Below are 14,290 nucleotides of genomic sequence, written 5' to 3' on the forward strand. Positions count from 1 at the left end.
CATGGGCGGATGGAACGCACGACGGTGGGCAAGAGTTTTTGGGGTCTGCCTGCCTTGCGCCTCTCATCTGCGGTCCCCCATGAGATTGAGTGGGGGTGGCAGGCTCATGGGAGCCCGCGGCCTCTTGGCGGGGCTTCTGACCCTGTGTGGGTGGCCCCTTGCAGGAGAGGAGCCAGCAGCCCCTCTCTACAGAGGGTCCCCACCTCTCGGTGCCTGCCTCGGTCATAGTGAGCGCCCCGCCTCCTGCCCAAGACCCAGCCCTGGCCACACCCGTGACCAAAGGAGCTGGCCTCGGCGCTCAGACTCCCGACAGCCAGGCTTCCCCAGCTCCGGCTCCCCAGGTAGATGCACCCTGGCAGCCCGGCCCCCTCCTCCCACGGCTCCCTGCTCTGCCCTGCCTGCCTCTTGTCCGCTGCCTTGGGAAACACGCTGCCCTCTGTTCTTTGCTCTCATGTTCCCTGAATGTCTCACGGCCACAGCCACAGTGCACATTTGAGACCAGGGCCAGCCCAGGGAGAGTGGCTTTAGGTGGGCACACAAGTCACGGAGGGTTGGGAAGTAACCTCTTCCTGTGTGGGGTACCACAACTCCTTTACATTTCAGAACATACTAAAGTCAGACATGATGGCGCCTGTCGGTAACGGGTACTCAGGAGGGTCGTTGTTCACAGTCGTTCTCGCTTACCTAGAGAGTGTGAAGCCAGCCTGGGCCGCATGAGACCCCGTCTCAACAACAGCCAGGAGAAATGTAGTGAAATCCTCAGCCCCTCCTGAACAGAGCTCTTGAGCGGCCTTTCATTGTGGACACGAGCATGACCACACGTGAACACACCATCTCCCACTTTTATAAAATGCAATAGTGTGCTGTGCCTAGGTTCACCCTCATAGCTGCTGTTTAAACTTGACCTTGGCAGCTGTGTAGTAGACCATTGTGTGGATGCGTTATTTCTTTAGCCAGTCCCTGTTGGCGGGTTTCTGAGGAACAAGGCCACAGATAACAGCTGTATAGGTGGCATTTTGCAGGATACATTGTTTTGTGATCTGGGTTTGAACTGAGAGTTTTGTGTTTTCAAGGCAGGTGTTCTCCCACTGAGCCATACCCTCAGCCCCTCACTGGGGGATTCTAGGCAGGGGCTCTACCACTGAGCCACGCCCCCAGCCCCTCATTGGTGGTTCTAGGCAAGCTTGTACTCTGAGATACATCACAAGCCCTTTGAACATTTTTATTTTGAGAGAGTATTGCTAAATTGCCCAGTGTAATCCTTTCATTTGTCCTTCTGCCTCAGAATCTGAAGTCACTGGGCATACAACTCTATTCTGCCACACCTAACTTAGAATAAGTTTTTTAAACTGAGTTCCCTGGAATGTAAATGTGTATGGCTTTATATTGTAATGATATCTTAAGGCCGCCTTCTGTGGACTGTCCGTTGGTTTTAGCTTTGCCAGGAGTATAATGTGCATTTGTTTTTTTCCCTCACTAGTGTATTGAGATTACAGTGTCTTGTACTAATTTTTAAGTTGTCTTTATTTTCATTGTCAATGAAGTCGGGCAAGGTTTTATGCATTTAAGAGCTATTTACTCTATGAAATTGTTTATATTCTTTGCTGTTTTTACCTGTTGGTTCCTGGTCAGTTTCTTGTTGATTTGTGGATACTCTTTACATGTGAGGAAACTAAGCCGTTGACCTCATGTGAACCATAAGCATATGAGACGTTAAGGCAGGCTGCCTTTTATTCCAGAGAGGCCGATCTCAAACTTGTTTTAAAAAAGAAGGGCCAGAGGAGGGGTGGGAGGGAGTTGGAACAGATCATTTATTAGCAAGTGGTTGGTGGCAAAGTCAGTGTGGACTTGGTCTTGAATAGCCGTGGTTTTACATGCAGAATGCCTGCAGAAGACACTTGAACATGTTTCTTCTGTCTCGATCGGGGTGGGGAGGAGGGCTTAGGTAGATTCAGTGAGCTAGTGTGTCCTCCACACATAGTCGGAGCTTGCTTGGGTCTGTTGTAGTCAGGATCTCCAGCTGTTGTAGATGTGTGTATCTGTTTATGGAAATGTGCACTCAGAGGCCAGAGGTGTCAGACTCCCTGGAGCTGGAGTTACAGGCTGTTGTGACCCACCTGACGTGGGTGCTGGGAACAGAACCCGAGTCCTGGAAGAGTGACAGGTGCTCTTAACCACCAAGCCAGCTCTCCAGTTCTGCCCGTTTATACATTTTTGTTTGTTTTTGTTTTATCGTATGTGTATGGTGCTCCATCTGCATGAACACTGCAGGCCAGGAGAGGGCATCAGATCCCACTGTAGATGGCCGTGAGCCATCACGTGGTCGCTGGGAATTGAACTCAAGACCTCTGGAAGAGTAGGCAGTGCTCTTAACTGCTGAGCCATCTCTGCAGCCCCTCTTTTACAGTTTTAAAATGCTGGCCACACCCATGAATGTCCCTAGCAGGCAGTGTATATAATTGACAAGTCATGGTCTGAGGGGATTATGGAGTGTGGGGGAGGGAAGAGCCCTAGCATCTTCCACCCCTCTTCTGGACCCTTCCATCTTAGGGAAGATTATTTCTCTGTGCAGCTACTGTATAGAGTGAGGACACGTGTATAAACTCATGCATGCTGTGGTTTGTTTTGTTTTGTCTGTTTTGATTTTGATTTTGAAGACAGGGTTTCTCTATGTAGCCCTGGCTATCCTGGAACTCACTCCGTAGACCAGGCTGGCCTTGAACTCAGAGATCCACCTGCCTCTGCCTCCCAAGTGCTGGGATTAAAGGTGTGCGCTACTGCTGCCCGGTGTGTGTGCCAGATCTGACCAACACTGAGACAGCTCTTAACCAAAAGGAGCCAGGTAGCTGGTGTGGTAGCTCATACTTACAAGCCTGCCTACCCCTTGGGAATCAGAAACAAGAAGACCCAGAGGTTCAAGGTTATCTGAGTGAGTTCCAGGTCAGCGTGCAGGCCATGACATGCCTTGAATCCCAGGACCTAGAAGGCAGAGGCTGGCAGAGTTCTGAGTTCGAGACACTCTGATTTGCCTAATGAGTTCCAGGCCAGCCTGGGCCTTAAACCAAGAACTAAGAAAAGTGTCAGGCAAGGCTGCAGTCATGTAAAGGCTTGCTGAGACTGGTGAATCTGCCTCGCAGCTCAGTCTGTGTGGGCGTCCGAAGAGACAGGTCACAACAAGCCATGGTTGGCTTCCCCACGGTGGTAAGTACTGGGTGGGAGTAGAAACTGCTGTGTGGCTTCGTCTTGGAAGTGAAATAGGATCACTTTGGGGGAATTCCTGGCCATAGACACTAATCCTGGGTTGATGAGGGTGGAGCTTCAATATAGGGAGATGGGATGGCTAGGGAGTGTCTTAGAGACTGTTAGCGATTTTTTTTTTTAATGGGTACAGGTATTTTGCCTGTGTGTATGTATGCCCACCACTTGTATGCCTGTTGCCCACAGAGGCCAGAAGAGGGTGTCAGATCCCCTAGAAATAAAGGCGGTTGTGAGCTGCCGTGGGGGTGTTGGGAACCAAACACTAGTCCTAGGTTGTGCATGTTACCCTGGACTCCTGAGATGTTAGTACAGCATGACAGCCCTGGGGAGGAATTTTCTCCTCAGCCATTGTATCAGTCTGACGTGGTGTACTTCTATAACTGAAGCAGTCTGGAGCCTGCGGCAGGAATATTGCTGGGTGTTTGAGGCTACTCTGAGTTAACACGTGAGGCTTCAAAAACCAAGCAAAGTAAAACAAAAAAGGCCCACTTGTTTTGTACAAGCTATAACTTTGTACCGCTGTTGTGCTGTTAGCAAAGCTAGCTAGCAAATCTGGTGTACACACACCAGACTGCTGCTTGACTCAGTTTGGTACTCCAGTTTATGTGTTTTAAATTTAATCTTAAATGTACTTTGCGTGTATATACATTTATGTACTAGCGTATGTGTCCCAGAGGCGTGAACTGGTCTGTCGTCCACCCAGCCATCTCTGCCCCCCCCCAATCTCATAAACCGGTTTAAACTTGCTCAGCTCTATAGTCTTGTTTCACTTAGCTCTCCCACGCCCCCGTGTGGCCACTACTGGAAGGGCATTTAGGGTAATGGAAAGGGCTGGTTTTTCTTAGGCATCAGGACACTAGTATGCTTTCATTACACTGGGTTATACTCTGGTTTGCCTACTGTAAATTTGGCCACAGTAGATATCCGTGTGAGCAAGTACTGGGATCATCTTTCAAGATGTTTTCATTTTGAGCCAGGCGGTAGTGGCGCACACCTTTGATCCTAGCACTGCAGAGGGAGTTCCAGGACAGCCAGGATTGTTGCACAAAGAAACCCTGTCTCAAATAACAAACAAAATAAGTGTTTGCCTACGTGTATGTCCGTCTCCACCATGTGTGTCCTTGGTACCTGGTGCCGCGCGCGTGCGCGTGCGTGTGAGTGCGTGTGCGTGTGCGAGTGTGTGTGTGTGTGTGTGTGTGTGTGTGTGTGTTTATAGACACTGTTGAACCCCTGGAACTGGAGTAAAAGGATCTTTGTGAGCCACCATGTGAGTAATGAGACCTGACCTGGGTCCTCTGGAAAAGCATCCTGTGCTCTCAGGTGCTGAGCCATCTCTCTAGCCCTGCTTTTACTTTTTGAAAAATGTTTGGTTGATGGTGGTACATACCTTTAATCCCAGCACTCAGGAAGCAGAGGCAGGTAGATCTCTGAGTTCGAGGCCAGCCTGGTCTATAAAATGAGTTCTAGGACTACCAGGGCTACACAGAGAAACCCATCTCAGAAAAAAACAAAAGAAATTCAAGTGAAACATTGTATTATTTGTGGAATGATGAGTAAACCAATCAAAAATATCCCTAAAGGGAGTTCACAGACATCTGTGACTCCAGTTCCAGGGGATTCAGTGTGCTCTCTTCTAGCCTCTGTGGGCCAGACATACATACAGGTAAAGCACCTATGTACATTTAAAAAAAAAAAAAAAACCTTTAAAGGACATTAGCACAGCTCTGCTCTGCCTTGCAGATAGATCTTCTCCACCCCCCTAAGTTAAAGGTTTGTTTTGTTTAGCTAAGGATGACCTTGAACTCCTGATCCTCCTGCCTCGAGCTCCCAAGTGCTTGAGCTACTGTGCCAGGTTGATGTGGTCCTGGGGATGGAATCCAAGTCTTGGCGTATAGTAGACAGACGTACTGCCGTTTGTGGCACTGTTGGACGGTCCCTTTCACTGTGGCAGGCCCAGAGCAGCTGTTACTCTGCCCCGTTTGGAGCTGGCAGCACTGTAGGTGTGGCGAGGCCGGTTGTTGGTCTGGTTTGTTTTGGGTGTATTTTGCTTCTTAGTCTCCTAAGGTAGAGCTAAGCTTGGGGGAGGGGTTGCTTGGGGGAAGGGTTGCTCAAAGTGTCCCAGCCTTTGAGGCCAGATGTGTGGAAGAGAAACACCACACTAAGCTGCAGTGTAGAGCAAGGGTTCTCGGCATGTGGGTCACGACCCCTTCGGGGGTTGAAGGATACTAACACATTTTAGATTATACGATTCATAGCAGTAGCAAAATTGCAGTTGTGATGTAGTAACAGAAATAATTTTGTGGTTGGAGGTCTGCCACATCATGACTGGCTATATTAAAGGGATTCAGCATTAGGAAGGTTGAAAACCACTGAGGGAGAGTGGTTTTCTTGGGTCTGTGTGTGTGTGTGTGTGTGTGTGTGTGTGTGTGTGTGTACCCATGTGCATGCCACAGACCATGTGTGCAGGGCAGAGGGCCACCGTGTGGGTTCTGGGGATCGAACTCGGGTCATCAGACTTGGCAGCAAGTCTCTAGCTTCTGAGCCATCTTGCCAGCCCAGTGTCCCAGGAGGCAGGGTGGGAGCTACTCGAGAACCTAACAGTTCAAGCCCCACCTCTCCTTGGTGGCAGAGTCCCCTACAGCCGTCATGAAGTCAATGTGAGCGCAGGCCATACTGTGAGACATCCCATTAGCCAAAAGTAGTGGCTAGGTCATTGTTCAAGGTCGGAGTGCCAGCCAAGTCTTGGGTCCACAGCTGGCACTCACTGACTCCATGGTGTGGGCTGTGGTCGTGACTTGAGGATGACAGCAGAACTGTGACTGAGGGATGAAGGACAGAACGGCGGTGCAGGATGCAGGCTGAGGGTTTGGCCGCAGGCTACAACTACCACACACGTATACAAAGTGGACATGGGCGCTGAGACAGGCAACAAAACCCAGGACCCAGCAACGGTGCCCCGAACACCACCCACACACCCATTTCCCACGGCTGGCCACTTCCTGTCGCCCTCTTCTCCTCGCTCCTGGGTCACGAAGGCACGCGTCCCGAGTGGCGTCCATGTAATGTCGTGCAGGCAGCTGCTCCCTGTGCTGTGGTACTCCCCAGCGTCCCTGCTGCTGCTTCCTCTGCTGCTGCGACCCCCCCCCCACACCCTGCAGGGCTTGCGTTTGTCTGCTGCTGTTGCTGCTGCTGCTGGGTGGGGGGGTGCACAGGGGAGATGGGGGTAGAATAGGGTGGGGGACATGTGGCGACAGGGTTGTGGGTGGGAGAGAGGGTGCAGGGATGCGGGTGAGCTGGGTCCTGCCTCAGACTGGACTGGGGTGGGCAGGGAATGGAGCCTTTGGGTGGTTGAGGTCTTCTGGGTGAAGGATGGCTGGGGTTACAGGGTCTTGGGAAAGTGGAAGCCAAGACCAATCTGAGCCTGTCTCTGCCTCTCTACCCCTTTCCTACACAGATCCCCGCAGCTGCCCCACTGAAGGCCCCTGGCCCTGCCTCCTCCCCATCACTACCTCACCAGGCCACCCTGGGAGACAGTCCCCACATGCCCTCCCCACACCCTGCCAGGCCCCCTTCCCGCCCACCCTCAAGACCCCACTCCCGCCCTCCATCCCAGCCGCAGAGCCTGACCTGCCCACCCTTGGAGCCCACCCTGCACCCCTGCCCTCCACCCCAGGGCCCCCCAACAATACCTGGTATCTTTGTCATCCAGAATCAATTGAGCGCCCCACCACCCGCTGGAACCCCAGCGCCCACGGCCCCAGGCCCACCCCAGCCCCCTCTGCGACCCCCATCCCAGCCCCCTGAGGGCCCACTGCCCCCAGCCCCCCACCTGCCTCCTGCCTCCACCCCCTCTACCACAGCCGCCTCCTCGGAGCCTTCCACCAGGTTGCCAGTCCCCACACCCCCTGACTTCCAGCTCCAGTTCCCACAGGGCCAGGGGCCCCATAAGTCCCCCACTCCGCCACCAGCCCTGCACATGGTCCCTGAGCCCACAGCACCCCCTCCGCCACCACCTCGGACCTTCCAGATGGTAACCGCCCCCTTTCCGGCACTGCCCCAGCCAAAAGCACTTCTGGAAAGATTCCACCAGGTAACCATCAGTAGGGACACCTAACCTAACTTCCCCACCCACCGCCTGCCCACTATGTGTCCATGTGCATCTGGCCCCTCCCACTGTGACCCACGCCTCACCCCTCAACCATCTACCTTCTCCAGGTGCCATCTGGGATTATCCTCCAGAATAAGGCTGGAGGCACCGCCACCGCCCCACAGACATCCACCACCCTGGGGCCCCTCTCCAGTCCTACTGCCTCTGTGCTAGTCACCGGACAGGCGCCCCCTGGGACTCCTGCCTCCTCCAGCCATGCCCCAGCCTCCACGCCTATGGCCACCACAGGTACGGAGAGGAGCCTGCCTAGGCAAAGGGGTGGGGCTGACCACCAGAGCCCAACAGGTAGGAGGAGGAGGACAGAATGCCCAGGCCTGGGGCATTGGAAGAGCTGTGGGATGGGAGGGGTACTCACAAGGGAGGAAGGGCCTTCATGCTGGTGAGCCCTGAGTCCTCTCCCACTCCCCTGCTCTACCCTAGGCCTCCCTCCTCTACTTCCTGCCGAAAGCAAAGCTTTTGCCAGCAACCTTCCAACCCTGAGTGTGGCCAAAGCTGCTGCGTCTGGGCCAGGGAAGCCCCCGGCACTGCAGGTAAGGAACCTCCTAGCAAGTAGGGTTCAAAGAGTGAGCTGGCAAGAGATGACCCTTCCGGGTCACAGTTCATCGTTACGGGGAAACCAGGGTGGAGACCATGGAGGAATGCTCCTTCCTGGCTCACTCGCTGGCTTGATCCTTTGCTTGGCTTATTTTCTTGCTAGGCTAGGACCTTACAAAGCTCAGAACCACCTGCCTGGGAAACAGTGCCGCCCACAGGAGGCAACAGTTGAGGCTTCTCTTAGGTGACCCTAGGCTATGTCAAGTGGATAGTTAAGGCGCATCACACCGTGCCTGGCTCATCCCACCAGGTTTCTCTTGATGGGCAGGGATGCTGTAGTCCAGGGCCAGCCCCCTTTACCGCCATCTGTGTGCTTGGCTAGAGAGGGGGCGTAGACGGAGGAGACCCACGAAAAGTCTCCCTCCTAGCAGCGCCTGTCACTCAACCTTTGACCCTTCCACAGTATGACAGCAAGATGTGTAGCCTGAAGAAACAGCCCCTACTGCAACCCAGCAAAGAAGCCTGGTGAGTGGCAGCCACCTGCCCCCAGCACTCCACAAGGTCCCAGCTCCAGATGGCCAATTGTGTGCCTTCCCTCCTGTCTTCAGTCCCCCCGCTGCCGCCGAGGGGGTGTTGGAAGCAGGGCTTAGGAGGGGGGACATTGGCAGGAGCTGCCGTGCACTGGGCCCTGGGTTCCATCTACAGTTTGACGCCAGGGCTGTTCCCTTGTCAGAGGTGGGGAGAGCCGGGAAGAAAGTGATTGGGTGAACAGAAGCCAGGGGTGTCCGGATGGGCCAGGGGAGACGGGGAACAATGTTTTGAGCGAGTCGGGTAAATTGAATGGGTGGTAAGATGGCTGCCTGTTGGGTGAGGGCAGCCAAGCTCTTTGAGGACTAGGAGGCGTACTGGTCCTTCTCCTCCTCCCACCAAGTCGAGATCACAACAAATCCGGTGAGAGATCTGCACGAAGGTGCCAGAGGGCTAGTCTTCAAGTCTGGTGGGGGACACGGTCATGTGATGGGGAAACCCAGCCTACTGTAATGGGGGTTCCTTAGAAAACCACAACTGTGAAGTAGAGCAGGCATTTCAAGCCTAGCACCCTCCTAGGCAGCCCAACCACCCCTTCACTTTCTTAGGCCAGAGGCGCTGGAGAGGTCCTGCCCCCTGGTGGCTGGAGACGGAACAGCATGGACCTTAAGGTTCCTGCCTTGGATGCTCTAAGCAGGCGTGCCCCCTCACTTTCCCAGGCTTCTCTTAACTCTTCTGTCACCTGTTAACTTTGGTCCGTGGCCAGGGGAGCCATGTGACAAGTGGAACTCGGGGAGCCAGGTTGGCGCCACCCTCCTCTGCAGTCTTGAGTTTATAGCCTGGGGCTGAGGTCCAGGATCAGTTTCTCTGGCCCTCACCTCCAGCTCTGTATGTGGTCTAACCCCACCCCCAGCTTCCTGGAGCATCTGCACAAACATCAGGGCTCCGTCCTGCATCCCGATTACAAGACAGCCTTCCCCTCCTTCGAGGACGCCCTCCACCGCCTCCTGCCCTACCACGTGTACCAGGGTGCCCTCCCCTCCCCCAACGATTACCACAAAGGTGAGGCTTTCCCCCCGCTTCTCCCGTGTCCCCAAGTGCGCTCGGCTCAGCCCAGCCCTCGGTGTTTAGGCCGCGGGGCATAGAGTAGGGTGAGCATCGCGCTCTTGGCCATAGGCGCCCGTGCCATTTACTCATCCCCCAACCCGTTTCCCACCCGGTGTGGCTTGTCTTCCTCCAGTGGATGAAGAATTTGAGACTGTCTCCACGCAGCTGCTCAAACGCACCCAGGCCATGCTCAATAAATACCGGCTTTTGCTTCTGGAAGAGTCCCGGGTAGGATTCTCAGGCTGCTTGGGCCCCTCCCCTTCTGTGAACTGCGCTTGCCCCATTCTGGACAGGGTTGGGGTTCTCCCCTTAGCCTGGAGGGAGGGACATGGTCTGAGCCTGAACAATCACATCCTGCCAATATCGTCTCTTCCCCCAACATGTTCCCCCATGTGTCCTTTATATCACCCCACCACAGAGAGTCAGTCCTTCTGCGGAGATGGTTATGATCGACCGAATGTTCATTCAGGAAGAGAAGACCACCCTTGCCTTGGATAAGCAGCTCGCCAAGGAGAAACCTGGTGAGAGGGGAGGGTGGGACATCCACCAGCTGTCATGCACCTTGCTGCTGAGATTCCCAGTGAGCAGCCTGAGTGGTGGTGCACCAGGGAGGCAGAGGCAGGAGGAGCCCTGTGAGTTTGAGTACAGCCTAGTCTTAAAAAAAAACGAAATCAAGGATTGTATGTCAAGTGGCTTTACCTTTCTTTGCCACCAGGTGGCACACGATCTCCCTCATGCGGCCATACTACAAAACCCTGCTTTTCCAAAATCGTCCTTAAGCCTTCTCCCACATTCAAGAACCATTATTCTCTTGGGGGAGGGGGGACCATCATTCTGCTTCCCCCTACTCAAGCCCTGGGCCTTTTTACACACTCACAGGAGTCAGGACACTAGTATATAATCTTTCTGAATCCTTTGGGGTATGGTATGTTCTGGAGCTTTCTGCCTTTAAGAAGGAGATGTGATACCTACATGTGTCTTATGAGTGTCCCTAGTAGGTCTGGGAAGGACTCTCTGATCACACACAAGAATTTCTGTAACAAGTCTGATGGGCAATATGGGATAAGTCGAATCTATAAGCAACCAGCCAGGGACTGTGGGTGTGCACTACAGGGAGCATAACCTAGCACATCAGAAAACAAGGAAATAACCTTGGAGCATTTGTTTTCTTTATTTCTGAAGTGCTAGTGTTTAAACTCGGGACTGGGAGCATGCTAGGCTAGGGCTGTACTGCTGAGCCACGCCCCCACCCCCTCACTGGGGGATTCTAGGCAGGAGGTCTACTGCTGAGCCACGCCCCAATCCTGTTTTGTTTTTAGCTCCCAAGCTTGCCTTTGTTTCTTTGTACTCCAGATCCTCTTGCCTCAGCCTCCCTAGTAGCCAGAGTGACAGATGTAGGCCTCTACACTCTCCCTGGGACTGCATTTTCTGTTTTAAATTCTTACTGTTTGTTTCACACACATGTAACCCAGGTAGGGCCGTGATGAAGGGATGAAGGAAGCCTGCAGAGAGGGATGACCCAAGGTTCTACTCTGTCTAGTTCGCCACCTTCCTAACGCTGCAACCCTTTAATACCTTCCTCACGTGGGGGTGACCCCCAACCATAAAATTATTTCCACTGCTATTTCATATCTGTAATTTTGCTACTGTTAAGTGCCATAATGTAGATATCTGATATGCAGGATAGCCGATATACTATGCGACCCCTGTGAAAGGTTTGTCTGGCTCCTAAAGGGGTCACAACCCACAGGTTGAGAACCACTGGTCTAGACTCCGCTGTGGACCAGAAGGTATGATACTCAGTGTACAAATACCTCTCTCAGCAACTAACCCTGAGGGTTTTCTGTCTCAACTCCACAGACGAGTATGTGTCTTCCTCCCGCTCCCTCGGCTTCCCTGTCCCAGTGTCTTCCGAGGGTCACCGGCTCCCCAGCCATGGCCCATCATCCTCATCTTCCACATCCGGAACCTCTGCCCAGCCCCCTCCTCACCTGCCCACCAAGCTAGTGATCCGGCACGGCGGGGCTGGCGGCTCCCCTTCGGTGACCTGGGCCAGAGCATCATCTTCCTTGTCATCAACATCTTCATCCTCATCCTCATCCTCTGCTGCCTCATCCCTGGACGCAGATGAGGATGGCCCCATGCCCTCCCGCAACCGGCCACCCATCAAGACCTATGAGGCCCGCAGCCGCATCGGCCTCAAGCTTAAGATCAAGCAGGAGGCGGGGCTCAGCAAGGTGGTACACAACACGGCACTGGACCCTGTGCACCAGCCTTTGCCCGCAACCGCACCTGCAAAAGGGGCAGAGCCCCCTCCACGCCCGGCTCCGCCCCCACTCCCGCCTGCCGCGCAGGCGCAGATGAATGGCACTCTAGACCATCCTCCGCCCACAGCACGCAAACCCACAGTGCCTGCACCCTGCCCACGCCTACCATTGCGCAAGACCTACCGTGAGAACATGGGTGACCCAGGTGCTGCCGAGGGTGCACAGGGAAGGCCGCGGGGTACAAACAGCCCGACCCCACTGCCTGCCAAGGTGGACGAGGCCACCAGTGGGCTGATCCGCGAGCTGGCTGCGGTGGAGGACGAACTATATCAGCGTGTTCTGAAGGGCGGCCCACCACCCCCAGAAACCCCAGCCTCCACCACCAGCCAGGGTCCCACCGAATCCAGCTGGGAAGCACCCGTGCTACCCCCGGCCAAACGACGCAAGTCCCAGTCCCCTGATGTGGACCAGGCCAGCTTCTCTAGTGACAGCCCGCAGGACGATACGCTCACTGAGCATTTGCAGAGCGCCATCGACAGCATCCTTAACCTGCAGCAGGCCCCTGGCCGGACACCCGCAGCCCCATACCCCCATTCAGGGCCCACACCTGGCACCCCCACATCTCCAGTGCCCCTGCACAGGCCAGACGCCTTTCCACCTTCCAGTCACAACGGTGGCCTCGGTGCCAGGACGTTGAACAGATAACACTGGGCTGCTCCTGCGGCCCCTGTCAGGTACCCCCAGCCCCACCTCCAGGGGAAGCAGCCTGGCAGCCGACCTCCACCTCTAAGGGGACACTAAACCAGTTCCCCTGACAATTCTTGCCTAAGTTATTTGAGTCACAGAGGCCTCCCCACCCTCCTGCTTCCACGTTGGCTAGAGTTGGGATGGGGCGTGGGCTTTCTAGGGACGGTGGGGGGCTGTGATGTACGATGTTGCCCTGGCACAGGACAGGCCAGGGGATAAGATTGAGTGTTTCCCATGACTGGGCTACTGGGTTGATGAACTGGTAACACCTGAATTCCAGGCCTTGTCTGATTGGTTTCATGGATCACTGTCCGGGGCGCTCAGAGCTGTGAGAGACCTTCAGACAGGCTCGGTTCTCTTCCCATCGTCCACAGAGCCTGGAAAATTAGGAAGCAAGGACTCAAGCCGGTGTCCCAGAGTACCTGCGTCCCATCCATAATGTGCACACGCCTGAGTCATTCTGTGTGTGTACATGCACGAGAGAGTAAGAGAGATTCCCAACACCTCCATCCCTCCAGAGGAACAAGACACAAGTCTTCCTCCTCCCAAGCCGTCTTCCCTGTATTATTCTTGCCTCCAGCCCATCACGCCACGTTTTGAAATCTTGGAGACAAAACTAGTACTGTAAGATAAAGATTTTTTTTTGTACTGTATTTATTGTGTATAACGATTTTTTAAAGGGAGAATTCTGTACATCTAGAACTCTTGTAAATTAAAAGCCGATCCTTTTTTTTTTTTTTTTTTTTTTTTTTAAACTGTACTCAGGCCCCCTCCGGCCCCTGTTGCTTTTGGGTGTTTTATTTTGGGAATGGTGTTGGTGGGTTGGGACCAAGCCAACAGAGAGGAATTTCATATGTCCGTTGAGTATCCACTGGGTCCTAGGCCATATTCTGAGCCCTGTGGGGCCCGTGCAATGGCTCAATAGACGCAGCACTTTCCGGGACTCAGAATCTGATCGCTGGGACTCCACGTGAGAAGGAAAGAACTGGCTCCCTCACGTTGTCCCCTGACCGCTACATATGTGCACTGGCATACATGCCCACACACAAATAAATGTAAGGGGTTTTGTTTTTTTTTTTTTGTTTGTTTGTTTGTTTTGTTTTGGTTTTGTTAATTAGAAGGTAGCCCCTGAAACCAATACTGTCTGTTCTTACTATACCCAGATTTACTTGGAAATGCTCTGAACCATTGCCCTGGGGAACATGTGGGATTGAGACTCCAGCAGTCCAGTCCAGGATCATCAGTGTTCTCAGTCATCCATGAAGCACCTTGGTTTTAGACAGTTTGCTGTTCAGACATTTATGGGGCTGCAGAGATGGCCCCATGATTAAGAGTGCTTAATGCCCTTGCAGAGGACCGGCTTTGGTTCCCAGCACCTGTGTGGTTGCTCACAACTGCCTGTAACTCCAGTCCCAGACGCCCTCCTCTGGTCTGCCTGGGCTCCTGCACACATGTACACATCCATGCACAGACACATAAATAAACAAATCTTGAAGGCATTTAGGGGTGTGGTGGTACATGCCTGTGATCCCAGCACTTGGGAGGTGGGAACAGGAGACTCAGAAGTTCAAGGTTATCCTCAATTACTTGGGGAGACCAAGGTCAGCCTGGCCTAAACAAGACCCTGTCTCAAAGCACAAGTAAATAAGGGTTGGAGAGATGGCTCAGCAGCTAAAAAGCA

General features: G+C 53.7%; 1 protein-coding gene across 5 annotated transcripts in view; it reads left to right on the top strand.

Moving 5' to 3' along the window:
- The window catches only part of Bicra (BRD4 interacting chromatin remodeling complex associated protein), a 66,836-nt gene extending 53,160 nt beyond the window's left edge, over window positions 1-13,676 (top strand). For 3 of the 5 annotated variants that reach the window (XM_051206908.1, XM_051206910.1, XM_051206909.1), the window contains 9 exons: window positions 165-341; window positions 6,713-7,348; window positions 7,474-7,654; window positions 7,847-7,956; window positions 8,424-8,485; window positions 9,402-9,550; window positions 9,729-9,823; window positions 10,014-10,116; window positions 11,456-13,676. In XM_051206908.1, coding sequence (XP_051062865.1) covers window positions 165-341; window positions 6,713-7,348; window positions 7,474-7,654; window positions 7,847-7,956; window positions 8,424-8,485; window positions 9,402-9,550; window positions 9,729-9,823; window positions 10,014-10,116; window positions 11,456-12,567 — 2,625 coding nt within the window. In that variant the 3' untranslated portion in view covers window positions 12,568-13,676. The remainder of the gene's footprint in view (window positions 1-164; window positions 342-6,712; window positions 7,349-7,473; window positions 7,655-7,846; window positions 7,957-8,423; window positions 8,486-9,401; window positions 9,551-9,728; window positions 9,824-10,013; window positions 10,117-11,455) is intronic. The other 2 variants (XM_051206912.1, XM_051206911.1) reach the window with 2 other exon arrangements.
- Window positions 13,677-14,290: the final 614 nt, after the last annotated feature.

This window comes from Phodopus roborovskii, unplaced genomic scaffold, assembly GCF_943737965.1.
Source record: "Phodopus roborovskii unplaced genomic scaffold, PHOROB, whole genome shotgun sequence".
NCBI lineage: Eukaryota > Metazoa > Chordata > Mammalia > Rodentia > Cricetidae > Phodopus > Phodopus roborovskii.